General features: G+C 49.1%; 1 protein-coding gene and 1 non-coding gene across 2 annotated transcripts in view; both read right to left on the reverse strand.

The window, feature by feature from the left end:
- Positions 1 to 27,523, reverse strand: part of LOC119432497 (ABC transporter A family member 2-like) — a 151,022-nt gene that overhangs the window by 50,806 nt on the left and 72,693 nt on the right. Inside the window, exon 7 of the mRNA XM_037699662.2 lies at positions 2,728 to 3,149. Within this exon, the coding sequence (XP_037555590.2) occupies positions 2,728 to 3,149 (422 nt within the window). The remainder of the gene's footprint in view (positions 1 to 2,727; positions 3,150 to 27,523) is intronic.
- Trnat-cgu (transfer RNA threonine (anticodon CGU)) lies at positions 3,898 to 3,969 on the reverse strand. The gene has a single exon. It is a non-coding gene; the product is annotated as a tRNA-Thr (tRNA).

Below are 27,523 nucleotides of genomic sequence, written 5' to 3' on the forward strand. Positions count from 1 at the left end.
AATCCACGGACAGCGCCGTTCATCCCCCGATTACGGCTCGACTCCCGCTCCTCGAGAGCTCGTGCCGTTCCGAACACTGTGCTTCACGTGCTCTTCTTCTTTATCGCGCCGCAGGCGGCCTCTTACATATGACAAGCACTGTGTTGTGTTCATGATGAATCTCTGCTGACAGATACATTTGACAATCCCAGAAGACAATAGCAAAGACGAAATATTCACTTTTCTTTCTAACATGTCATGTGCTCTTTGGCAAGTAAGCTATGGATTCTTTATTATTGCGTGTTGTGCTCTCACAATAGTCATTTTTAGAAGTCACATTCCACTGTCGGCAAATGTTTTTGACTCATTTTAAAAAGCAGCCTGGCACTGCCAGCCAAGAGTCAAATGACTTACATGGATTAGTTACTTTATTCGCAAGAGCCCTGCACCACGCAATAGGGATAACGTGACGCATACTACTGGAGTCATCAGACTCGTCAAGAGTAGTTACCTGACTCCTTTAGCAGTGGTAGTGCGACCTTTTATCTTGAGTCGTCTGACTCATCTAGAATAGCTACTTGACTCCTTCAGCAATGGTCATGTGATCCTTTATCTTGAGTCCTCCGACTCATCTAGAATATTTAACGGACTCCCTCAGCAGTAGTCTTGCAACCCTCTTAAAAGGGTCCTGGAGACTATTAGAACAGAGTGTGCATGACTATTGTGAAAGGAGTTAGGTAACCACCTTGTATACAGCACATATGCTCGGGACTCTCTGCTGAAAGAGTCCCACAAAGTGTGTCATATACGTGACTAGTCCAAACTCTTCGAAAAGATAAAGAGATACTCTTTTTTTCTTAGTGCGCAGGCTAAAAAAAATCTCCTGGACACTTGCTAAGTTCGGCCTTTGCCTATTTTGTAATACAATGTAATTCACCTTTAACGATAACTAGTTAACTTGGCCCCGGTCGACCTCGTCAAAATCAATGGCGTCATGGCGCTGTAGTGAGGGAACCTGAAAGCGTGACGCCACCGATTTTCCGTTTTTGCTTACCAAGCAAGCCTCCTGTTACGCTATGAGTGACTTCTTCGTTATTGTACGCAGGCAATTTATTATTAAAAGTGGACTTAATCCTTGTCTCTTGTGTCCTTATTAAAACAAGAAAAAAAAGGGGGGGGGGAGTAGAAAATGCCCCCGCAAATGTGCACATTAACTCGTTGTACACTAACTTGTCGTCACTGTCTCGCACACGAGCTCGTTGCTAAACAGTGACATAATACTATGCCACAGGGCATCGGCTTTAACGCGTACAGTGATCACAGCTGGGAACTTGCTATGTTCACATCATTTCAGTCACACTTTTTTTAAGTGAGCCTTCAGGCTTATCTGACGATATCAGAGCCATCATCAGATACGTAGCAGTGATGCAAGATGCGGCTTATGCTCGTGTGTTCGCCTAACCTGCGATTTACCCGCCGGGGTGGCTTAGTCAGCTAAGGCGTTGCGCTGCTGAGCACGAGATCGCGGGATCGAATCCCGGCCCCGGCGGCCGCATTTCGATGGAGGCGAAATGCAAAAACGCCCGTGTGCTTGCGTTGTAGTGCACGTTAAAGAACCCCAGGTGGTCAAAATTAATCCGGAGCCCTCCACTACGGCGTGCCTCATAATCAGAACTGGTTTTGGCACGTAAAACCCCAGAAAGAAGAAGTAACCTGCGATTTCGTAGAGTGCTGACTGAGTGAAGCCAGTTAAAGGTAACGTTTCGCCAGCCGACACTTTCGCGCTTCGCCAAAATGTGGCAGACATCACCAGAATGGCTAAACAGTATTTTACATGAAAGAAAATTTTGACTAGCTTGATCGCCTCCATTTCTCGCTCTAGGAGAGAACATTCGTTCACGAAGCTGTAAAATATTATTTTACAATTTAATTAATATAGTAATTAAAAAGGATTCTGGTTGTTTTGCTGAACTACTCCGAGTCAGAAGCTCGGCTCATTATATCAAAAGGGTGGGTTTACTTGGACAACTTCACGCTACCCAACCGGAAATGGCGATTTACACGACGCGATAGCTGCGCCATTTTTTGCGCAGGTGGAAGCAGCAGCGTTTACAGAGCGTAGCAAACTCAATTAAGAAGTGGCGAGAATCGTTGCCATCTGCAACTCACACGAACACTTAGATGTTTAAGAAGTGTGCTCGCCGGCATGCTGAGCTATTTCGGACGTTGATGGGGCGACTGTTTCGGCCAACTGGTACGCCCCCCGTGCGAAACCTGTAGAACCAACGCTATTATGGGCTTAGCGTTCATGGGCGGTAATCCGGGTTGACCAGTTTCATAGATTAATTGACATTTCTCAGATTCCGCGGGACTTGACACTGTACGCGTCGAGGTAGGCGGTAGACAGCGCTATTTGCAATGCGCATAGGCAGCGAGCATGCCACAGTGTCCGCCGTACACGCGGACGTTTCCCAGAGCCAAGTCTCGGTAAATCTCAAGAATCTATCTCTGAAGGGGATCGCCCGACATTACCGCCATAGTTTTCGCTTGCTTACAGTGAAATTTCGAATGAAAGCGTACCAAGAATGAGATACGTTGAGTATTTGTTGAGTGTTAAATGTTACAGGTAGGCTAGCGTTAAGGGTGGCGAATCCGTGCAGAAGTGGAAGTGAGCTATGTCCGCATCATCACCATACGGTGAGCGTGACGTGGAGGTCTCGAAAGAGTCCGCGGAGTGCGCACACGTACCGGCTGTGGTTAGTGAGTAGGAGCTCAAACCGTAGTGAAGGCCGCACCACGAAACGGTGAAGAGGACGTGGTAGATGAAGTCGAAGAGAAAGTGGGCGGAGATGTAATCGAAGCCGGAGAGGCCCGTCATTAGCTGCACGTCTCGAGCTCCACTCAACCGCTCGGCCAGTGGAAACGTGCAGTACTGGCAGAAGGCCCAACAGTAGGACATTGACGGGCCCATGACCCAGTAAACCCAAGAGAGGGCGTGTGCCATAAGGACGCTACGGAGTGCCGTTTTCGCACCGGTTGGCACGTAAGCGAAGGTGACGTTGATGTGCGCTGCCGGCTGAGCCGTCAGTGCTCGCAGCCAAGCCGTGTCCACCAAGTTGATGGTGACGGGAAGTGTCAGGGCGCTCGTCGGGTTGGGCACCATGCGGATGCTGCGCGCACAAGAGTTCAGATTGAGTTGTCAGTGCTTTCACGAAAATGAACCGCACAGCGATTCAAGGAGGCATCCGTTAGTGTTCCGTAATCCGGCTACTTCACTGGCTATTTAACATCAAACTTAATGAAACGTCCAAGGTAAATGTGAGTTCAATTGTCATGCCTGCCGACACGGCGAGCGGGTAAGGGCTCGGACTTTGTCCTACTGAATTATGGAAACAAACAAAAAAGTAACTGTTTTATGCTAGTTCTCTAAATCTGCTACACCTTTCGCATGGTAACCTAATCTGACAGCAAGCTAAAGAACGAAAAAAAAAACATGCACTGAGATTGTCTCAATGATATACATTTCAACTGTGAAATCTTCGACCCCTATTAAGGAGGTGTTAGCATAGACTTTCGCCGACAAGCTGCAAACTTGATGTTGGATCAAGATCTACATTTGCACTAAACAAATCTAACCAGCAAAGACATGGAGAGTCTGACAGTTCATTATATGCGGCGCGGAAAAAAAAAATTACATACGTCGCAACATAGATAGCTACAGCTTACTCCTCTAAACATCTTTTTTTGTCTACTATCATGTAATGTAGAATTATCATATATATATATATATATATATATATATATATATAAGAAGCCAACAAAGACACCAAGGACAACATAGGGTAAATTACTTGTACTTACTAATTGAAATAAAGAAATGTTAAATTATTGGAAATGAAAATGGATGAAAAAACAACTAGCCGCAAGTGGGGAACGAACCCACGTCTTCGCAGTACGCGTGCGATGCTCTCACCATTGAGCTACCGCGGCGCCATTTTCCCAGCCACTCTCTGGTGTATTTATGTTTTACTACTGAAACTAACCATGGGAGTGTTGAACATTGACGCCTTCAGGTAGCATGTGTGGGTTTACTGACCAGTTGCCTTCACCCAAAATGTTCACTTACTACGTCATGCCTGCGGCACAAAAGATGTTCCACATCCGCCGCCAAGATTTGTGAGTGGTGGCGCTGCCTGACACTCCCAGGGTTAGTTTCAGTAGTAAAACAAAAATACCCCAAAAAGTGGATGGGAAAACGGCGGGTTGGGAAACGGCATGTCGCCTTTCGACGGAGGCGACATGCAAAAACACTCGTTTACTTATGCTTAGGGGCACGTTAAAGACCCCCAAGTGGCCAGGAGTATACCAGAATACACCTCCACGGTTTGTCTAAAACGCCAGATCGGGCTTATGGCATCTAAAATTCCTGAATTTGATCTCATTTCTAACGTTCTCGGCGGCACGCTGACTCCCCCCCTTTTATTTTCCTTTCACCGCTACTTTCACTAGCCTTATTAGCCGTACTCTCACGAAATGAGTGAAGTAGAAAGTAAATACATCCCAATCATTACTGTTACAGATCGTGTTATATTCCCTTGGTTCAGCAAGACCCTGAAAGCTCTGAACATGTACCGACATTTTTCGAGTGCCAAATATCCCAACAAAGCATGGGGTAGGGAAAAATACAACGCGGCAAAAAAAAAAAAAAAAATGAAAGAAAGGAAAGCTTCCAGCTACTCGCAGTAAAAGCTAAGCACATTGCGTTCTACGACTTCACCCATAGAGTTGAGGAATAATCTAAAACAATTCTTGAACAATATCAGCCCTGACCACAATAAAACTGCCTCTTTATGCGATGATTGTCAAAGGTGTTTCAGAGGCGGTGTTCCTAAAGCACTCACCGATGCCTCTGTCTTTGTATTCAATGCAGTTATCTCACTATGCCCAACATATATCATTAATGTCGCATGCGATCAATAAATTCATTGATAACCTCAAACCACCATCTTCTGCCGGAACCGATGGAATTAAGTGTAAGGTGCTGACGAATACCAAATCTAGTGCAAGTGTCATCCTGTCCCATATCTTCAATCTCTGTCCACGTGAGTTGTGCTGCAGGGTACGAAGCTGCGCAAAAAAAAAAAAAAAAAACAGCTCTCAGCCCTTCCACTGGGGTGGAAATGGAAAACCAGAGAAGCTGTACTATGGTGGGAATTATGTATTTCAAATTATGACTATTAAGATGTGATGGTGTTATTGGTTATTAGAACTATTAAAGAATGAGAAATATACATGATCCGGTGGTTTCCATTTATTTAGTGACCACACGGACCATGGCCTTTTGGTCGCTACGGTACGCCGCCATAGGGTGTACGGCAAAGGTTGGCACGTTCTTCATAAACACGTCACCAACGCAACGTGCATTGGGTGCGAATGCGGGCAAAACGCCGCCGCCGTCGACAACAATTGTGCGCGTTGCTTGTGTGACCGCACACAACCTTTGTCAAAACGCTGGCTACGTGACGAACGGCTACACACCATTGTCGACGCTGTTAGGGGAGAGGCGGGCGAGAGCCTAGATAGAATCGGCGGCAGAGGCTGGCAGGGCTGCGCGCATGCGCCGCAGTGGGAGAGTAGGAGTAGTGATTTTAACACGAAAGTGTTTTATGCCGGGGTCCACCAAGACTTCACTGACGTATTTCCGTGACGGAAATACGTCAGCTTACAATGTACACGAACATAATACAAAGAAAGAAACCAGAAGAAAAAGTTCCACAAACATGCAAAATTTGGAAATCGAACCCACGACCTCTCGGTCCGCGACGATAGATCGCCGAGCGTTTAACCCATTGCGCCACAAACGCATTTGCAGAGAGCTACACAGAGCGCCTTATATATCTAACACTCCTCCGTGTACCCGCGCTCTTGCTCGGGGCGGTGCTGCCGCCTACGAGCAGAAAAGAGAAGTACTGCATTATGACACTAACGCGCACCGACAGTGAACGCTTCGGTGGTCTCAGCACTACGACGCCTCGATGCCAGCATTCGAAGGGACGCTGGCATCAAGAAGCACTACCAACGCCACCTAGGTGGCGGCGTTCACCGTACTCAGCACAGCGGAGCGTGGCCTCCGCAATTAGCTCTGAAAATGTTTCTGAAGTTGATCGCGGAGGCTGCAATTACGACGCGCTGTACGCGCTGATTTGACTCGGTGACGATTCAGTTACGTGCTTTGTCTTGCGAGTTGTATTAGTGTGTCAGTTACGTGCTTCGTCTTTCGCGTTGTGCTAGCGTGTGCAGCGTAGTGCAGCTTCCATATGCACGACGGTTGCTCATGGTCATCGACGTTGGTAGTCGTGATGGAGGAGACGTGCCACCAGGCGTCAGCGTGGGTGCATCAACGCCTAAGGGCGCTTTAGCCACAAAACACCAATAGACATTATATATCAATGTGCAATAAACATTACACTACTTCTGTGAAGACACGTTTCACTTTCGTGTTCTATACCGATTCCTATATAAGAGGGATCAACCACATTTTTTCATAGCCTCCTCTATACTTTTCGTGCCCGCGCGTTGGCGCGGAATACACGGGCGGCGTCCGTCCCTCATAGTTCCGGTGCTTGCCGCTAGAAGCCGCCCCGATCCCACAATAACAGCAGACGACGTGGCCTATGTGCACGCTTGCATTGGTGATCGTCTAGAAACGTCTTCATGGCATTAGACTATGCGTATACGCTAAATAGGGTGCACACATAAAATTTTTAACACAAACACTGTATGCGGAATGCAATGCGAACTTTTATATTTGATTTCGCGCTCATAGCTTGAGCACTTTTGGAGACAACGGTTTGGCGTGGAAATCTTTCGCAAAGTCGTGTTTGTCAGTCACGCTCGTAGCGAAGTTCACAAAAAGTGGACGGAGAAACTTCATAAACACAACGTCCAAGAGTTTTTCATGATGGCCTGGGGCTGACCACTTGAGTTGTTCACGTTTCTGAAGTACTTTCGCGGCGTTGTCAACGGCAACCTTTAGTGGCTGCTTCATCTTTCTCGCTTTTGCGAGGAAAACTTCCAGGTACTTCTTTAGCGAATGCAGAACCATTACAAGCTCAGCAGACGGATAGAGGAGTCCACCTCTGTCCTGGTGCCTAATTAAGGCATCCGATGGCGTAGAAGTGTTTGGTTTTGTTACTAGAGTGAAGCATTCATCACAGGAAATGGTTTCGTGGATTTTTCGTGCGATATATCCACCAACCATTGCTAGTGCAGCAACATCTGGTGTTGGGAGCAACGTCTTCCCCTGTCGAGATGCTCCTCGAGGGTCGTGGTACGCTTCCTGAGGGCTGCATCGCTTCTTTCGGTTTGCTTTCGAGGCTGCAAATATGATGGATACTCTTGGAAGACGCTGGGCACAACGCCTTTCTTCAGTCTTCGTGTCGTGCACCCTTCTTTAAAGTCGGACGGGACGAATTGTTATTCCACTGTTTGTCGGCTACAAACAGTGGAATAACAAGATGTGCTATTTGGGGTCCAGTTGTCTCTCGAGATTACCTTAAGCCACTTTTCGCGAAGTTCTTGGTCACTGGGAATTTCGTGGAATGATACTCCGGTTTCTTTCCGGCCGCTCCATGATTTGCAGTGCGGTACGCAGCAGTACGGCATTGTGCAGCATTCGGGGCGCAACCAAACTTTTGAGCTTGGACAGCTGCCTTTTCTCTTTATCGGTAGTGCTGCACACAACAAAAATACCACTTTTAGGCATGTTGCCTTGAAACAAGCGAATTTTCTTTACGATGTAACACATTTAGCAGAGAACTTACCCGAGTCGACCAAAAGTTGGAAGAAAGCGCACACAGGCACGGCTGTCTCAGTGAGTGCTGCAGTTAGCAAAGCACTTTGGGGACACGCACCACACTAGAAAGAACATCAACTGGCAAGCAGAGTTTTAGAACAAGCATGGTAAACTAATTTTGCACGCGGCGGGAAAACCGCAGCGTAGCGGTGTGCACCTGCTGTTGCAGCGAACGCCGAGTGAGCTATTATGGGACGCGAGCGCCCCTAGGGGAACGCCGAGGCGTTCAGGGGACGTCGGTGAGGGACCGACCGCGCAGGCACAAAAGTTATAGAGGAGGCTATGGATTTTTATTGAAAAAAAAAATCACAGCATATCCACGGGGTGAATGATGATGAGTGGGCGAAGCTCCGGAGGGAATCATCGGATCTCCCGCTTAAGGGGACGCTAGCACAAACGCGTTAGAAACGTGCAGTACTCTCTAGTAAGGTGGAGCGGCCACAGCGTCTTACGCTAGAGCACTGCACGGGCCGATTTTTGCGGCCCGGGCCCGGCCCGGGCCCGTTTTTACATTGGGCGGCCCGCCCGAGCCCGATCAAAACATTTATGGCGAGACCCGGGCCCGGCCCGGGCCCGGAAATATTCTACGTTACCCGCCCGGCCCGGCCCGCCACCCCTTTACCTTAAGCCCGAGCCCGGCCCGAGCCCGACTCGAAACCGGCCCGAACAACGGCCCGAGACCGAAAAATACATGTTTTTCAGAGTTGAGAAGCCCGAGAATAACTCGCAGAAAGCCCGAGCCCGGCCCGGGCCCGCATAAAAAAACCCGAGCCCGGCCCGGGCCCGGGTCAAAAAGCACACGCCGTGCCCGAGCCCGGCCCGAGCCCGTGAAAAAACTCCTCTACCCGTGGGCCGGGCCGGGCCCGGGCTTTCGGGTAAGCCCGAGCCCGTGCAGTGCTCTATCTTACGCAGCCATTTATACACATGCCGGAACGTGCACCGCGTTTGCCGACGCCATCACATGACTGCTGAGAGAGTATACCCCCCTTTTCATAAACGCTCCTCGACTTGAACTTGACTTGCCACCGCTTTGGGCAGCGCGTTCGAAACGCGTTGAAGGTAAGGCGGAGAGGCCACAGCGTCTTACACCAGCTTCTTACACGGGACGTAACGCGCTAGCACAAACGCGTTAGAAACGCGCTAGAAACGCTGCCTTTCGTTGATGTTGGGTATTTATTGCCATCGTAGTGCGTGTGTCCATGTCCGTTTCTTTGCGTTAATATTGTGTAGCACCAAGTGACCTGCTTTGTATTTGTACGGGTGTATGTATTGTTGCAAAGAAGGGAATAAAGAAAAAAAAAAGCTTCGTGGCAGTAGTGGGCGCCGCGCTCTCGGAAGCGAGGGGTCCCTGGTTCGATTCCGCGCTACGGACACAACTTCGGAATTTTTTTCCTCATTTTTCTCAGACTGGTTACACACTACTACTACGACGACGACGACGGGGACGAACGGGTGCCGCTATAAGGAGCTTCGCCCCTAAAATGACGCTTATTTCTGCTGCCCAACAGGAAGCGCGGCACAGCGTCAGGGGAAGGGGAACAAGGAGGCAAAGATGTTGAAAGAAAGCGAAGAGAAGGAGAAGCAGCAAGAGTCTCATCCGAACATGGAGGAAGCTGGTGACGGAGGCGGTGGCCTGATGGTGGCGAGCGCTTAGCGATGGGCGGTAACGCACACGCACAGTCTAGGGTGCCTCGATGTCCTCCTTGCCCAACACTCCCCTTCCACTGGGAAGTCGCGTTTGCTCTCCACCATGCATTCGCTCCCGTGAAAGCGCGCGTCCTTCGCCCACGCGCGCTCTCACTCGCACATAGGGCATACGGCCAATGAGAGTTTGTTTCTATTGCCGGACGCGACGATCGAAGGGCGAGTCCTTAACAGCTTCGCTGTAAAAAACGCGATATGACTGCTTTAGTGGTTGAGCAGGGGCGTAGCCAGCAATTTTTGTCGGGGGGGGGGGGGGGGGGGGAGGGCAAGCTTCCGCTGTTCTCTAGGTCACGTGATCGACAGTAAATATCGGTAGTTTAAGCAGACTCTATACATGTATATCACAGACATGGGACCGCCCCCCCCCCCCCTCCCTCGCGTGTGCGTGTGCTTGTGAAGAAATTAAGTAAAAAGTAAAGTAAGCTCAGTAAATACAGTAAGTACGACAGGTACAGTGGGCGTTTGGAGCAACGGTCTTTCATCGCGCCACTGAATGGACCAGTCTTCGAAAACGCATCATTGAGACGACCCGTGCGATCGGAGAAGACATCATTAATTGTTAATTTCCGTTAAGCGTAGATGGCGTCGTCCTCGTCGGGGCGAAGTGCGTTTTACGAGTCAAGGACGGCTATACGCGTGAAAATGCACGCGTGACCAGGCTATACCTACTCACATAGCAATAGCTTGTTCGCTGCGTCTTTTCGCTAGAATTAAATACGCGCAAAACGCGTAAGGCTTTTTTTTTTTCGAAGCTTTCGTCGCCCTGCTTCCTCATACGAGAGGGTTGCATTTCCTGCGGCAAGTGCATGGACCGCTGTGTCTTCCGCTGTGTGCGAGCGTGCAGCCGTCATTTGCCTTTACGTCAACAGATTCAGAATTCTACAGAATATTTCACCGCCCAGCATAGATATGGCATGTGTACGCATGTTAAGTAGTGCGTGCAACTCATTTCTGCTTCACTTACGCCGGTGCAAACAGGAAGCGGCCTTGTACCTCACAGAATCTCGACTGATTGGTGTACTAGTGATGCAGGAATGAACTCCGGTATTGTTCAGTGCATAGTTCACATAATAAATTTATCAGGACGCGTGAACTCCGACGAAAACTGTCAGCGCCTGCAACTAGAGTTTACTTACGCTGTACTGCGCACAACAGTAATTCATGCTTGTCGACTGTCTGTTTCGTGCATTCTATTGCGAGTCGGTGGAATTTCACTGCTGTCATCAACCCCTTCGTGTGTACATTGCTGGTTTGGGATTACACAACAAAACAGCAACTACCAGCCTTCCGTAATTGCTGGTTTGGGATTCAACAACACAACAGTAATTACCAGCCTTCCGTAGGGGCACAATCGCAAACAAGAGACGTTTCTGGCGCAGACTAAGCCTACGTTCACACTTGGGAAGCGGCAAGCGGGCGGAAAGGCCAAAGTGGCCGGAATGGCTTTGGCCATTCCGGCCACTTTGTCCAAGTTGTCCAAGTTGTTCACATTTGTTTTGCTACCGCCGCGGTCGCCGCTGCCGTTTTCGTCCAAATCCATCTAGTCTGCGTACGTTTGTCGGCGTGGTGGCCCTCATTATCGCATTATTTCGAGCGGTATGTTCATTCTTTGACCCACGTACCGTCATCAAAAGTGATCATTTTACGCAACTTCGCGTGTCATCTGCGACCTTCGGTAAATTCCTCGTTGCCGTTCCGTAATTCTCCGCACACGGGCGCGGAGCGCTGAGTCACAGGTTGGTGCCTAGGTGTGATAATATTTCTTAATAGCTTTTATTTACAAGTTGTAATAACATTTCATCATTTCGTATTGTCGGCGCCTCCAGAACACCAAAGGGGCAACGGGAACACCACAGCTAAAACCCGGGTTGACCCTTGTGTTGGGGCTCGCCAAAGCCTGCGCGTCCTACGTGAGACCTACGCTCCCAATCTATCGTCGCGATGAGAAAAGCACCCCGCGACTTCTGCAACATACCGTACACGTGCGATGAGAATGGAGCGCCAACGAGGAATCTGCCTAACTGTTGTCTGCCATGGAAGTGGAAGAAGAAATGGCTTTTATACTTCTAGCTACTTGTTTTCAAGAAATGGACAATGAATAAACGGAAGTCGCGGACACCTCGGAAACGGCGGTGGTGGGTTCGCCTGGCTTTGCAAAAGCGCGAGAAGTTGGGTCACGCCAAGGCTTCGTTGCCGCACCTCCGGTCGCGCGACGTTGAATACTATCGCGAGTATTGCTGACAGTACGTTTTAGTGCCACTCTTGTCGTAGAGCAAGGGCTGGTTCTTGATCGCGTCGATCAGCATTACAGCCTACACTTTTGGTGCCAGGTTCAATTTTACGACCGGTTGTTTACATGCTAGTGTAGCTTCCAGTGAATCAGAACGACTTTCCGCCGCGTTTCCGCTTCGCGATGGCGAAAAAATTGGCCCGAGACCGATTTGGCTAGCAGCCTGTTTTTCTGCCTGTTTTGCCGCCTAGGCGGGCAGATTTTTGCAATATTTTGCCGCTTCCCACAGCTTCGAGACCAAGTTCGAACGTAGCCTAAGATCCTGCACGAGCGTGGCCTAACCGGCACCTGAAAGGAAGCGGCGGAAATGTATACCGGAGATTTCGACCACCTGGGGTCTTTAACGTGCACCTAAATCTAAGTAAACGGACCTCGAGCGTTTTCGCCATCATCTAAAATGCGGCTGCCGCATTTATTGTTTCATTTGTTGCGCATTTGTTGCTTCAGAATGCGGCCGCCACATTCTCGCCCAAAACTTCACAGAGTGTCAACGCCTTGACAAACGCAGTGACAGTTTTTTCGATATGCAGACATGATTCGCTGTAAATTACCAACCCAAATGGAAGCGCCCAAGAATGAAATTGTGATAGTAGCACCGGTTTCCTGAATTATGTCAGCGCGAAGCGACGAAAACAAAGGGTGGGTAAGTGGGGGGGGGGGAGGGGGGTAGAGGGTTTGAAACCCCCCCCCCCCCCCTGGCTACGCCCCTGTGTTTGAGATCTCCCATTTAAAACTGATCGCCTTTATATTTTACGGCTTGTGTAACTTCCTCAGAAACAAGAAACAGTTCGTTTGTGCTAACAGACATATATCTTCGTTAACTACCACTAACACATCGTCGTGTACTCGTCTTTGTGCAGATGATTCTGCCCTCTACCACCCCATCAATAGCTTCCATGACAAGCAGCATGATCCCTAGTCGATGTTTATGTCAAATATGTCCCAGCGATCTCCAATCACCGTTGTACTGTGCAATCTGATTCCAAGTTGTGCCTGCAAATTTGCTAACTTCATCACCTCACATAATTTTCTGCCATCCTCGACTACGCTTCCCTTCTCGTGGCACCCATCATCATCATCATCTGCCTATATTTATGTCCACAGCAGGACGAAGGGTTCTCACAGCGATCTCCAAATACCTGTCTTGCGCTAGCTGACTCCAACGTGCGCCATGCAAATTTCCTAAATACATCTCCCCACCTAGTTTTCTGTCGTCCTCGACTACGCTTCCCTTCTCTTGATATCCATTCTGTAACTCTATTGGTCCATCGGTTTTCCATCCTACGCATTACATGGCCTTCCCAGCTCCATTTTTTTCCCTCCTAATGTCAACTAGAATATAGGCTATCCCTTTTTGCTATCTGATCCACGCCGCTTCTTCCTGTCTTTTAACGTTAGGCCTAACATTTTTCGGTCCATGGCTCTTTCTGCGGTCCTTAACTTGTTCTCGAGCTCCCGTGTTAAACTCCAAGTTTCTGCACCATATGTTAGCACCGGTAGAATGCAATGATTCTACACTTTTCTTTTCAAATACAGTGGTAAGCTTCAGTCAGGATTTGGTGATGCCTGCCGTATGCAGTCCAACCCAATTTTATTGATCTGCAAATTTCTTTCTCATGAACAGGGTCCCCTGTGAGTAACTGACATAGATAAACGTACTCCTTTGCAGACTCTAGAGGCTGACTGCCGATCCTGAATTCTTCTTCCCTTGCCAGGATATTGAACATTATCTTTCGATTCAGCATATTAATCTTCAACGGCACTCTTACACGTTCTCGGTTAAGGTCCTCAAGCATTTGTTGTAATATGTTCCCATTGTTGCTGAATAGGACAATGCATCATCTGCAAACCGAAGGTTGCTTATATATTCGCCGTTGATTCTCACTCCAAAGCCTTCCCAGTCTAAGAGCTTCAATACTTCTGCTAAGCATGCAGTGAATAGCATTGCAGATATTGTGTCTCCGTGCCTCAACCCCTTCTTGATATGTAACTTTCTACTTTTTTTGTTGATAACAAAGGTCGCTGTGCAGTCCTTGTATACATTTGTCTATATATTCACGTATGCATCCAGTACTACTTGGTTATGTAATGCGTCTATGACTGCTGGTATCTCTACTGAATCAAATGCTTTTTCATAAAATACGAAAGCCATTTAGAGAGGTTGATTGTACTCCCCAGATTTCTTTATTACCTGGTTGATGACATGGATATGATCCACCGTAGAATATCCCTTCCTGAAGCCAGCCTGTTCTACACAGGCTCGGTTGGCTGAAGTTAAGTGTTGCATGATTTTATAGGAAATTATCGTGGTGAATATTTTATATGAGAAGAGGTTTATTGGCGGTGTCCTTCAAGGACACTACGAGTTCCAAGAACGGCGAGGCAGCGTGGAGCACCGTCTCCAAAAACACCAGCGACCAACAGCGCGAGCAGAGCGGGCCGAGCGTTGGCGATGCCGCTGGACGGAGGCGCTTCTTCTTCTTCACAATCGCCCCCGCAGAAAAAGGGCCATCCTGGCGACCTAATAGGTTGTTGGCCGAGGGTCATGGTAGGGCTTGAGACGCGCCACGCGGACGAGGTCACGTCCACGCTGGCGCATGTCGTCAGATGGAGAAAGTGACTCGATGAGAAAATTCACCGGGGACGTACGCCCTAAGACGCGGTAAGGCCCTTCGTACTTTGGAACGAGTTTTGAGGACAGGCCTGGAGTTTGGCAAGGAACAGCCAGCCATACAAGAGACGCTGCGGCATACGTGGGACTGGGCAGTGAGTCGGCGCGTCCTTCCTTCTGGCGCTGTTGTTCTTGTGATGTAAAGGTGCGCGCGAGCTGGCGGCACTCTTCGGCTTGTCGGGCAGCTCGTACGCAGGTGGGCACTCGGAAGCGTCAGGACGGTATGGAAGGAGAGTGTCGATGGTATGCAATGGCTCCCGTCCATATAGGAGGAAGAAAGGTGAAAATCCCGTTGTAGCTTGTATCGCGGTGTTGTATGCGAACGTTACAAACGGAAGTACGCGATCCCAGTTGCCATGATCAGATGCCACGTACATCGCGAGCATATCACCTAGAGTGCTGTTAAACCGTTCCGTGAGCCCGTTAGTTTGCGGATGGTAAGCCGTGCTCCTTCGATGAATAATGTGGCATTCCGAAAGCAGAGCTTCGACGACCTCGGAGAGGAAGACGCGACCTCTATCACTGAGGAGTTCTCGAGGTGCGCCGTGTCGAAGGATGAACCGATGAAGGACGAAAGAGTCTATATCCCGCGCTGTAGCACTTCGGTAGAGCAGCAGTTTCGGCGTAGCGTGTCAAATGGTCCACAGCAACTATGATCCACCGATTGCCATCTGGTGTCATGGGAAGCGGGCCGTAGAGGTCAATGCCTACGCGATCGAAGGGTTTGGCAGGGCACGGAAGCGGCTGCAAGGCGCCAGACGCACGTAAATGTGGTAATTTGCGACGTTGATAGTCAGTGCAGCACTGAACAAACTTTCTTACAAAAGTGTACATTCCCCACCAGTAGAAGCGATGGCTTATATGTTCGTAAGTCTTAAATACTCTGGCAAGTCCACAATGCGGATCGTCGGAAAAAGAGGCACAGATTTGGGATCGTAAGCTGCGGGGAATGTCTAGTAGCCTTCTACGGCCTTCGGCAGCGTAGTTGCGTCGGTGAAGCAGCTGATCACGAATGGCGAAATGAACAGGTTGGCGTCGGAGGGATCGGGATACAGGAGTGGTCGATGATTCAGAAAGATAGGCGAAAAGAAAAGCGATCCACGGGTCACGGCGTTGTTCGGTGCCAATCGAGTCAAGGTCAAGCGATGACAGGTGGTGAGCGCAAGTAGTGCCGCAGGCCGAGTCGGGAGGTAGAAGTGAACGGGACAAGGGTATCTGCGTCAGTGTGCTTGCGTCCACAGCGGTAGACGACGCGAATATCGTACTCCTGGATTCGGAGTGCCCAGCGTGCTAAGCGGCCAGATGGATCTTTCAACGTGGCGAGCCAACAAAGAGCGTGGTGATCCGTTACCAGATCAAATGGGCGGCCGTATAAGTACGGGCGGAACTTGCCAAGCGCCCATACCAGAGCCAAGCACTCTTTTTCAGTTACGCTGTAATTGGCCTCTGCTTTTGTCAGCGTACGACTCGCGTAGGCGACCACGTATTCGGAGTAGCCGGGCTTGCGTTGCGCGAGGACGGCGCCAAGACCGACCCCGCTGGCGTCGTGTATGCTCCTCAGTTGCAGCTGTCGGTTCGAAATGGCGAAGAATAGGTGGAGAGGTAAGAAGACGACGCAGTGTAGCAAACGCGGCGTCGCATGCAGGAGACCAGGAGGAGAGGTCCGTGCCACCGCGTAGGAGCTGGGTCAAGGGCGACATGATCGATGCGAAATCGCGGACAAAGCGCCGGAAATATGAGCACAGGCCCACAAAACTGCGTAGTTCTTTGACGTTAGTAGGCTTCGGGAAATGAGCGACTGCACGAAGTTTCGAGGGGTCCGGTAGAACGCCTTGCTTGGACACGGTGTGGCCTAAGATGGTCAGCTCCCGCGTGGCGAAGCGGCACTTCTTGAGGTTCAGTTGCAGGCCAGCGTTGGTGAGACACGTCAAAACATGTCGAAGGCGAAGCAGTCGGGTCAGAAAGTCAGGCGAGAAAACCACGACATCGTCGAGGTAAAAAGACACATAGACCACTTGAGGCCACGCAGCGTATTGTCCATGAGTCGTTCAAACGTGGAAGGCGCGTTGCAAAGTCCAAAGGGCATCGCGTTGAACTCGTATAGGCCGTCAGGTGTAATAAACGCCGTTTTCTGGCGATCGGCTTCAGCCATTGGAAACTGCCAGTAGCCAGAACGCAAGTCCAGGGACGAAAAGTATTCCACGCCCTGTAGGCTGTAGGCCTGTAGGCCCTGTAGGCCTTTGTCGATGCGCGGCAAAGGATAGACGTCCTTGCGCGTGACCTTATTCAATCGACCCGTCCTTCTTGCGAACGAGAACGACAGGAGATGCCCAGGGACTGTGAAATGGTTGGATAACGCCACGGCGTAGCATATCGTCGACTTGGTCGTTGAACGACATCGTCGAGGGGGCACGACGCCGATGAAGGGATGGGACGCTTACCGCTGCTGTATTTCCAGATTGCGTTCCTCGGTGCCGTATCTCCGTGGATTCTCGAACCTCGGCCGCGCAGTTCTGGTCAAGCATTTCCGTTCCTGATTCCAAAAGTGCAAGGATGGCCAAGCTTGGTTCCTTCGGCTACTGGCGGTTGGTAACAAGGCTCATTCACTGACGCCCCCGCAAGATATGAAGTGGGATATATAGACCAGCCAGGCACCACTTCGGTTGGCCACGACGCCGCTGAAGGGATGGGACGCTTACCGCTGCTGTATTTCCAGATTGCGTTCCTCGGTGCCGTATCTCCGTGGATTCTTGAACCTCGGCCGCGCAGTTCTGGTCAAGCATTTCCGTTCCTGATTCCAAAAGTGCAAGGATGGCCAAGCTTGGTTCCTTCGGCTACTGGCGGTTGGTAACAAGGCTCATTCACTGACGCCCCCGCAAGATATGAAGTGGGATATATAGACCAGCCAGGCACCACTTCGGTTGGCCACGACGCCGCTGAAGGGATGGGACGCTTACCGCTGCTGTATTTCCAGATTGCGTTCCTCGGTGCCGTATCTCCGTGGATTCTCGAACCTCGGCCGCGTAGTCCTGGTCAAGGATTTCTATTCCTGATTCCAAAAGTGCAAGGATGGCCAAGTTTGGTTCCTTCGGCTACTAGCGGCTGGCAACATGGTTCATTCACTGACGCCCCCGCAAGATATGAAGCGGGATATATAGGCCAGCCAGGCGCCACTTCGGTTGGCCACGACGCCGCTGAAGGGATGGGACGCTTACCGCTGCTGTATTTCCAGATTGCGTCCCTCGGTGCCGTATCTCTGTGGATTCTCGAACCTCGGCCGCGTAGTCCTGGTCAAGCATTTCTATTCATGATTCCAAAAGTGCAAGGATGGCCAAGTTTGGTTCCTTCGGCTACTAGCGGCTGGCAACATGGTTCATTCACTGACGCCCCCGCAAGATATGAAGCGGGATATATAGGCCAGCCAGGCACCACTTCGGTTGGCCACGACGCCGCTGAAGGGATGGGACGCTTACCGCTGCTGTATTTCCAGATTGCGTCCCTCGGTGCCGTATCTCTGTGGATTCTCGAACCTCGGCCGCGTAGTCCTGGTCAAGCATTTTTATTCCTGATTCCAAAAGTGCAAGGATGGCCAAGTTTGGTTCCTTCGGCTACTAGCGGCTGGCAACATGGTTCATTCACTGACGCCCCCGCAAGATATGAAGCGGGATATATAGGCCAGCCAGGCACCACTTCGGTTGGGCACGACGCCGCTGAAGGGATGGGACGCTTACCGCTGCTGTATTTCCAGATTGCGTTCCTCGGTGCCGTATCTCCGTGGATTCTTGAACCTCGGCCGCGCAGTTCTGGTCAAGCATTTCCGTTCCTGATTCCAAAAGTGCAAGGATGGCCAAGCTTGGTTCCTTCGGCTACTGGCGGTTGGTAACAAGGCTCATTCACTGACGCCCCCGCAAGATATGAAGTGGGATATATAGACCAGCCAGGCACCACTTCGGTTGGCCACGACGCCGCTGAAGGGATGGGACGCTTACCGCTGCTGTATTTCCAGATTGCGTTCCTCGGTGCCGTATCTCTGTGGATTTTCGAACCTCGGCCGCGTAGTCCTGGTCAAGCATTTCTATCCCTGATTCCAAAAGTGCAAGGATGGCCAAGTTTGGTTCCTTCGGCTACTAGCGGCTGGCAACATGGTTCATTCACTGACGCCCCCGCAAGATATGAAGCGGGATATGTAGGCCAGCCAGGCACCACTTCGGTTGGCCACGACGCCGCTGAAGGGATGGGACGCTTACCGCTGCTGTATTTCCAGATTGCGTCCCTCGGTGCCGTATCTCTGTGGATTCTCGAACCTCGGCCGCGTAGTCCTGGTCAAGCATTTCTATTCCTGATTCCAAAAGTGCAAGGATGGCCAAGTTTGGTTCCTTCGGCTACTAGCGGCTGGCAACATGGTTGATTCACTGACGCCCCCGCAAGATATGAAGCGGGATATATAGGCCAGCCAGGCACCACTTCGGTTGGGCACGACGCCGCTGAAGGGATGGGACGCTTACCGCTGCTGTATTTTCATTTTGGTTACTACAAAGATGCTTCCTGTCTAAAAAGCAGCCATTACTGCCTTGTAGCGGTGTCGTGCCCGACCGATTTGCGTGATATGATGCGTCGTTTATTGTTGTTCTTTTCATGCTTGCGCAAGAAATCTGCATGTCTGTTGTTGTTGCTTTCGGGTGACATTGAATCAAATCCCGGACCTAGCGTGGAACAAACACTTGAACTTGTCCTTGAAACCGTGCGTAGGCTAGAAGTGGGTCAGAATACATTAATCGGTGAAATTAAGTGGCTGAGAGAAAAGCAAGATGCAACCGAGAAAGAAATTAATGGCTTGATCGAGAGAGTGGTCACTTTGGAAGCAAAGCTTGTTTCATATGCCCCTTCACTATCCAACTTCTCGGATCATGCTGCTGGTTCATTTGCGAATCAACTTGAGGCAGTTGTGTCAAGGTGTGATGAAGCTGAGAACAGAATGCGACGGTGAAATCTGTTGTTCTTTGCAATTCCCGACGAGGAAAAAGAGAGCTGGGCAACTACAGAGGGAAAAGTTATTGCCCTGTGCACAGATAAGTTGGAAACGACAACTACTTGTTCTCAGTTTGAACGTGTACACCGGATGGGAAAATTTGCTTCAAATAAATGTAGGCCAATAATTGCTAAGTTTACGTTTTTTAAGGACAAGCTGGAAGTTCTCACCCGTGCACATAAACTGAAAATCTGGGATCTCTATTAGAGAAGATTTTTCGCTGGCTACACGACAGGCACGCAGGAAACTGCTTCAATTTGCCAGAGAACGGAATTACCCTTATAAATTGAATGTCGACAAACTTCGTATTGATAATATTACATATACTTACGACAGTGTTTCTGACTCTGTAGTAACTGCTCGATAGCTAGTTGCCGATGTGCGCAGTGCGAAAGTGCAGCGGCCATCAACTTCACGTGCACCTTCATTTTCAGTATCATTTACTAACATCCGCAGTGTGTTGCCAAAACGTGTCCTGCTTGAATCATATCTTGAAGATAGTAAGCCCGATGTTGTATTGCTGACCGAGACTTGGCTTCACGCCGATGTATGTGACTCCGAGTTACATCATACTTCTAACCAGTATGCCGTTTATCGCCATGATCGTGCACATAAAAAAGGTGGCGGCGTGTTGATAGCCATCAATAAAACTATACCTTCCTTTCTTGTTGACACTGACTCTGCTCTTGAAGTAGTCTGGGTAGCGTGTTCTACGTTATTCGGAAAGTTATTGGTGGGCGTATGTTACCGCCCACCTGCCTCTGACCGCCTGTTTGCAGCTGATCTTCACAAAACTATTTCCAGGGCTCTTGAACAGTTTCCCACTAACAAAATCTACCTATTTGGTGATTTTAATTTTCCTGATGTTAATTGGTCTCGCTTGTTGTCATCGAGCAGTGAATCAAGTGATTTTATTGAGCTGTGTTTAGAGTTTAATCTTACCCAGATTGTTACAGAGCCCACTCGCGGCACTAATATATCAGATCTTATCCTCACAACAGAGCCACATAGCATTAGCCCTGTCGTGCAGCTTGACGGCTTTAGCGACCATAACCTACTGCAATTCTCAATTAATATTCCACGGAATTTTGCTGGTGTTGAACGTAAGGTTATTAGGGATTATAATAGGGCAAATTATGAACAAATGAACACTGAAGTTGAGGTTTTTTTTTATAAAACGTTTCTTCCATCATTCACCAACAGGTCTGTTGAAGAAAATTGGAATTCATTTAAAAATATTATGACATTTCTAGTAGATAAGTACGTGCCATTAGTCGCAATATCTAACGACAAACATAACCCATGGTTTAATAAATCGCTTAGATCACTCAGAAATAAAAAGAAAAGGTTATACGCCTCTGCTAAACGGCTATCATGTCCTTCATCATGGTCTAAATATAAAGATTGTTTAAAGACTTACTGTCTCGCAATATCTGAAGCGAAAAAGAAGTATTTTTCCACCGATCTGTCCTCACTTTTACGCACTAACCCTAGAAAGTTTTGGCGAGCTGTTTCTCCTGACTGTGGCTGTAATACTGTTACATTACATAACGCCGACAATGTTCCTGTCTCTGCATCTGAGTGTGCTTCTACTTTCAACTCGTTTTTTTGCTGTGTTTTCACTAATGAAGACTGCTCCTCCATTCCCTGTGTCTCCGACCTTAATTATCGCTTCATGTCTCCTATAAGTATTAGTGTTGATGGCATCTCGAAACTAATACGCGATTCGAAAGTGTCTACATCGTGCGGTGTTGATAATATTAATTCTAAAATCTTAAAAAAACACGTCAGCTATGTCCAGTCAGATTTTATACCACATTTTTCAGCAGTCTTTATCGACTGGTCTTCTTCCTGCTGACTGGAAGATAGCCAAAGTCATTCCGATTTTCAAAGATGGAAACAGGCACTCTCCTGGTAACTACCGCCCCATTTCGCTAACATGCATTTGTTGTAAGTTTTTTGAGCACCATCATTGCCTCCCATATTTTCAACCATCTTTAATCTAATAACTTTTTCTTTCAAAATCAACGTGGTTTCCCTAAAGCGTTGTCTTGTGACACTCAACTATTGGAATTTACGTCAGATCTACATAATGGCATGAATAATAGCAAACTTATTGACTGCATTTTCTTTGACTATGCAAAAGCTTTTGACAGAGTCGCTCACTGTCGCCTAATAGCTAAATTAACTGCTCTTAGGATCGATTCATTAACATTATCCTGGATTCTTAATTTCTTATCTAATCGGCGGCAGTTCGTATCTGTTAATAACTTTAGCTCCTCCACATCAGTAGTAACGTCAGGTGTACCGCAGGGTAGTGTATTAGGCCCTCTTCTTTTCTTAACTTTTATTAATGATTTACCCAGCAACATTTCTTCCTGCATAAGGCTTTTTGCGGATGACTGCGTAATTTACAGAACCATTGATTGTCATGGTGGCCATTTAACTTTACAAAATGACCTTCACTTAGTTAATCAGTGGTGCGACCGTTGGCAAATGTCACTTAAGACATCTAAATGCTGCGTACTTTCCTTCACTCGCGCGAAATCAGCTCTTAATTTCCCGTACAAAATCTGTTCGGCTGAAGTTCCTCGTGGCTCTACTTACAAATATCTTGGTGTTCATTTCTGTACTAATCTTTCCTGGTGTACTCACATCGAGAAGATATGCGCTAAAGCTAACAGAGCTTTAGGGTTTTTACGTCGTCATCTGCACCTTTCCCCCTCTACCATTCGACAACAGGCCTACCAAACATTGGTACGCCCTCAACTAGAATATGCTTCACCGATCTGGTCTCCTCATCAACAGTACCTAATAGACAAATTGGAATCCATCCAAAATCGTGCTGCCCGCTTTATAACTTCTAATTACAGTCGTCAATCTAGCATTACCCAAATTAAACTTGACATTTCCCTTCCTGACTTGGATTCCCGCCGCTCTGTTGACCTTCTATGCCTCTTTAATAAATACTTCTATAACTCGTGGTCCAGCCGTTTGTGACTTGAAATTCCTTCTCGCACATCTAGTCGACTTCATAATCATCTCAGCTTCAGGCGCATTTTTGGCCGCACACAGTCATTCAATAATTCTGCATTGCCACGCGCCCTCGCACTATGGAATAACCTTCCAAATGATATTGTTTCCATAAAACATTCTGCCAAATTTCGTGAACAGTTGCAACTTCATATGTTCTCTTGACTCTGTATTAATATATCTTTCTTTTATGATTACCAGTGTTCCTATTTCCTTCACAATGTACAAATTTACTTGTTTTTTCCTGCTATGTAGTTATTTTTATGCCTTATTTATTGCCTTTTTTCTGTAACCCCCCCTACGCACTGCTCCACTGGAGCCTGTGGGGTAATATGAATAAATAAATAAATAAATGACGCGACGCTCGTCGGCGGAGACGTGGTACGGTCGTTGACGCAACGGCTGGTGCAAGCCGGTGTCAAAGTAGTGCTGCACTTCCGACGTTCGGCCCAACTGCGGCTGAGACACATCGAAGGAATCTCTGAAGTGGTGTAGAAGCTGAAGAAGCTCGGATTGTTCGGCAAGGGTGAATGTAGTGGCGATGGAACTGGAAAACATGTCACTCGACGACTCATCATGCGTTGAAAGGGCGAGGAGTCCGTCCGAGTCAAGAAGGAAAGATTCGTCTGGCACGGTAACAAAGAACGAAGAATCAAGCTGTTCCACGCGGCCGAGATATTTGCCGACAAGCAACGTAACCAGCGGATTGTACACAAAAATATTGCTGATGCCGGCGGTGATGTCAAGCGTTGCAAAAGACAGTGGAACGGCTTTGCGACTCATAAAGATGTCAGATGGCGTAAAGAAGACCGTCGCATCAGAGACGGCATCGCAGACGACCGGGACAAGGGCGAAAGAGCCAGGTGGAATGTCGGTGTCCTCACGCACGACCAATTTAGGAGGCTGATCAAGAGCGTCGTGGGATGGTGCGTCACACAGCGGCGAAATTTCAACTTCAGCTCGTGCGCAGTCGATGACGACATTATGACGGGACAAGAAGTCCCACCCCAGGATGACGTCATGTAAACAGGCAGGAAGAACAATAAACTCGACAATGTACAAAATGCCTTCTAAAAGCACACGGGCAGTACAGGCTGCGAGAGGTGTCACGTGCTGCGCGCTTGCCGTGTGAAGCGCCACTCCAGACAGCGGTGTGGTCACCTTGCGCAGCGAACGGCAGAGTTTGGCGGCTATAACAGAAACGGCGGCGCCGGTGTCCACAAGCGCAAAAGTAGAAGTAGCATCGACAGATAGCAGGAGAAGAGCGAGGACTTGGGCAGCTCGAAGATGGCCCAGTTCGTGCCTCGCGAACTGTGGCGCTTAGTTTTCCTGGTCGGAGGGTGAGAGTCGGCGACACATTGGGGAGAGTGATCGTCGACGAGGAGATGGGGATCGGCGCGACGGAAATTCAGGGAGGTCAGAAGAAACGTAGCGCTGGGAGGGACCCGGGGCTGATTGGCTCATGGGCTGACTGCCATACTGGAACGGCCGGGCAGTGGCGTCGGGAGTTGGAAGGCGACGGCAGCAATAGCGAGCGACGTGTCCAGGCGTGCAGCAGGCGTAACAGATGGGATGATTGTCAGGCGTCCGCCATGGATTGCTGTCTCTTGACCCGGCCCAAGAAGCAGTAGGAGCGGCGGGTGGTGCAGACTGTTGCAGGATCGAGAAAGGCGGCTGGGGAGGCCTACGCACTACCTGCGCATAGGTAGGAGGCACGGCAACAGGCTGCACTGCCTGCGCATACGTAAGAGGCGCAGCGACAGGCTGCACTGTCTCAGTATAGGGAAGAGGCGCGGCTACAGGTGGCTGGGGGTGAGCGACGGGAACAGCTTGTGCGACTTCTACAGCTATGACAGTACGGAGCGTCGAAGGCAGACGACAGGACGGCTCCTGAGTGAAGGTGACCAAGGAAAGTTGACGGGCAACCTCCTCGCGCACGAAGTCCTGAATCTGCTGAAGCAGGGAAGAGTGGTCGGAAACGGTAACCAGACTCACTAGCGAGTCGGCGGTAGACAGAGGCTGCCGAGTCAGGGTGCGTTGCTTCTTCAGCTCTTCGTAGCTCTGGCATAGCGTGACTACTTCAGAAAGGGTGCGCGAACTCCTGGCCAAAGGCATCTGGAATGTGCCGTCATCGATGCCTTTAAGGATGTGCTGAGCTTTATCAGCTTCGGGCATGGCGGCGTTGACACGTTTACAAAGGTCGACGATGTCTTCAATGTAGCTAGCGAAATTTTCACCAGTCTGCTGTGTACGGGCTCGCAAGCGCTGTTCAGCGCGTAGTTTGCGAACAGCAGGTCGACCAAACACCTGAGTGAAAGACGTCTTGAAAGTTGACCATGTCGGGATTTCGACTTCGTGGTTATAGAAAGCAGAGTTGGGCAACGCCAGTCAGATAAAATATGACGTTGGTCAACTTCCCGACGTCGTCCCACTTGTTATGCGCGCTCACCCGTTCATACGACGTAAACCAGTCCTCCACGTCCGTTTCATCTGTACCGCTGAAGACCTTCGGATCACGTTGCCGAGGAGCCCCGGTGCAGATGACGGGCTGGGGCGGAGGCGCCGGTGGGTCGGTGTTGTCGGTGATGATGGGTGGAAGCGTTCGGGTTCGAAGCTCCAGGGTGCAAGCGACGGGGGAAATCCAGCAACCTCCACCAATTGAGAAGAGTTTTATTGGCGGTGTCCTTCAAGGACGCTACGAGTTCCAAGAACGGCGAGGCAGCTTGGAGCACCGTCTCCAAAAACACCAGCCACCAACAGCGCGAGCAGAGCGGGCCGAGCGTTGGCGATGCCGCTGGACGGAGGCGCGTCTTCTTCTTCACATATTTAATACTGAAAGCAAGATAATGGGCCTATCATTCTTCAATTATTTAACGCCTTCCTCCTTGTGGATTAGTAGAAAGTTGGCGTTCTTCCAGCTCACTGGTACTCTTGAAAAGGTGAGGCATAGCGTATAGAGGCTACGGCGTAGTGGGTACGGCGGCCCGGAAGGCGGCATGTGGTCACGAAGTCACATTTTCAACTTTGTGCAGGCTCTTCTGCTCGGTCTCGCCGGGAGGCTCGATCCGGAATCTTGCCTCGTCACTGACACATGTTTCTCTGCTGACACGTGTGCTACAGTATCTCAGCTGGTTCACGGTGCAACCCCTGCCTTCGTTGAAATCGGGACAACAGCGCCATTTACTGCGACTACGTCATCGGACCTGCCTATAAAGGGTCGTCCGCAGAGCTACACCTTCGGTGGGTATGGCGGACCGGAAGGCGGCATGTGGTCACGAAGTCACATTTTCTACTTCGTGCAGGCTCTTCTGCTCGGTCTCGCCGGTAGGCTCGATCCGGAATCTTGCCTCGTCACTGACGCGTGTTTCTGTGCTGACACGTGTGCTACAGTATCTCAGCTGGTTCACGGTGCAACCCCTGCCTTCGTTGAAATCGGGATGACAGCGCCATCTACTGCGACTACGTCATCGTACCTGCCTATAAAGGATCGTCCGCAGAGCTACACCTTCAGTGGGTAAGGCGGACCGAAAGGCGGCATGCGGTCACAAAGTCACATTTTCTACTTCGTGCAGGTTAGTCTCAGCTACAACAGCTTTCGTAGTGATTATCGTGGTCTTCTGGTCCTCCCGTACCCTCAACAGTGTATTATGATTGCATATGACGTATTCTCTGTGTGTGCACTACTTTAGTGTGGTGAGGTGGAGACTAATCCAGGCCCTTCAACAGCAGAAATGCTGAAGGAATTGTTGGCAGGGCAAAATAAACTGGCTGAAGAAATGGCTGCACTTAGAGAACAACAGAACAGCATGGAAAAAATCATGCCTGATCTTACTGTGCGCTTTCTTGAAATAGAAAAGCGGAATGCCCACGTCGAATCACTAGAAAAATCAGACATTGAAATCTGAACTAACCGATCTGGAAGACCGCAGTAGACGATCAAATTTGGTTATTTTTGGAATGTAGGAAGATCCTAATGAGAACGACTCGGATTTAAAACAGAAAGTTCTAAACTTCTTTTCAACAAAACTACAGGTATCCTGCCTATCTGTTGGTAGAATTCACCGCTTAGGCAGATGAGGCAATACTAGACCAATTATACTTCAGTTTCAGGACTATAATGAGAAGCATGAAGTGTCTAAGAACGTACACAAGCTTAAAGGGTCAAAAATATCAATTCAGCATGATTACTCACGTGAGAAATTGCAGAAAAGAAAGCTATGGGCAAGTGCTAAGGCTGATAAACAGGGAAAGAATGTTTCGCTCATTAATGATAAGGTGCGAGTAAATGGAGAGCTCTTCATTTGGGACGAAGACGTGGAAATCAGAATAAAGGCTCCTTTGTTTCATCTTAATTCTAGAATGGACTGACCAGTACGTTCGTCTAGTAGTCAACTGAAGATTATTAACATAAATGCGCGTAGCGTCGTTAATAAATCAACCGATCTAGTAGCCATCCCATTAGATTATGATCCTCATGTTGTTCTTATCACGGAGACCTGGCTTCGTGATGACATTCATGACGTTTATGTTTCTTCGCCCTCATATCAGGTTTTTCGCCGTGACCGTCCTACTAGAGGCGGCGGCGTGGCTGCCTTGATAAAATATGGCATTCGAACACCACTACTACGTCAGATAGAAAATCACGAACGTCTTACTTTGAAATTGTTTTGTTCAGGGTGCACTTTATTGTTGCCTGCTGTTTATAGAGCACCGGATGCACCACCTCGATTTCTGGAGGATCTACACGATCATTTAGGGTCGTTTTCTTGTAAAGAAGTAATGATAGTTGGCGATTTTAATTTACCTTCTGTTGACTGGCGCTATCCATTCTCAAATACAGATCGATATTCTGATTTGGATTCTTGCTTGATATTATGCTAAACCTGGATATGCGACAAGTAGTAACAGAGCCTACGCGAGTTTGTGATGCGTCCTCTTCAATCTTAGATCTTGCTTTTGTTA

The sequence above is a fragment of the Dermacentor silvarum genome, chromosome 11 (genome assembly GCF_013339745.2).
Source record: "Dermacentor silvarum isolate Dsil-2018 chromosome 11, BIME_Dsil_1.4, whole genome shotgun sequence".
In the NCBI taxonomy this organism is placed as follows: domain Eukaryota; kingdom Metazoa; phylum Arthropoda; class Arachnida; order Ixodida; family Ixodidae; genus Dermacentor; species Dermacentor silvarum.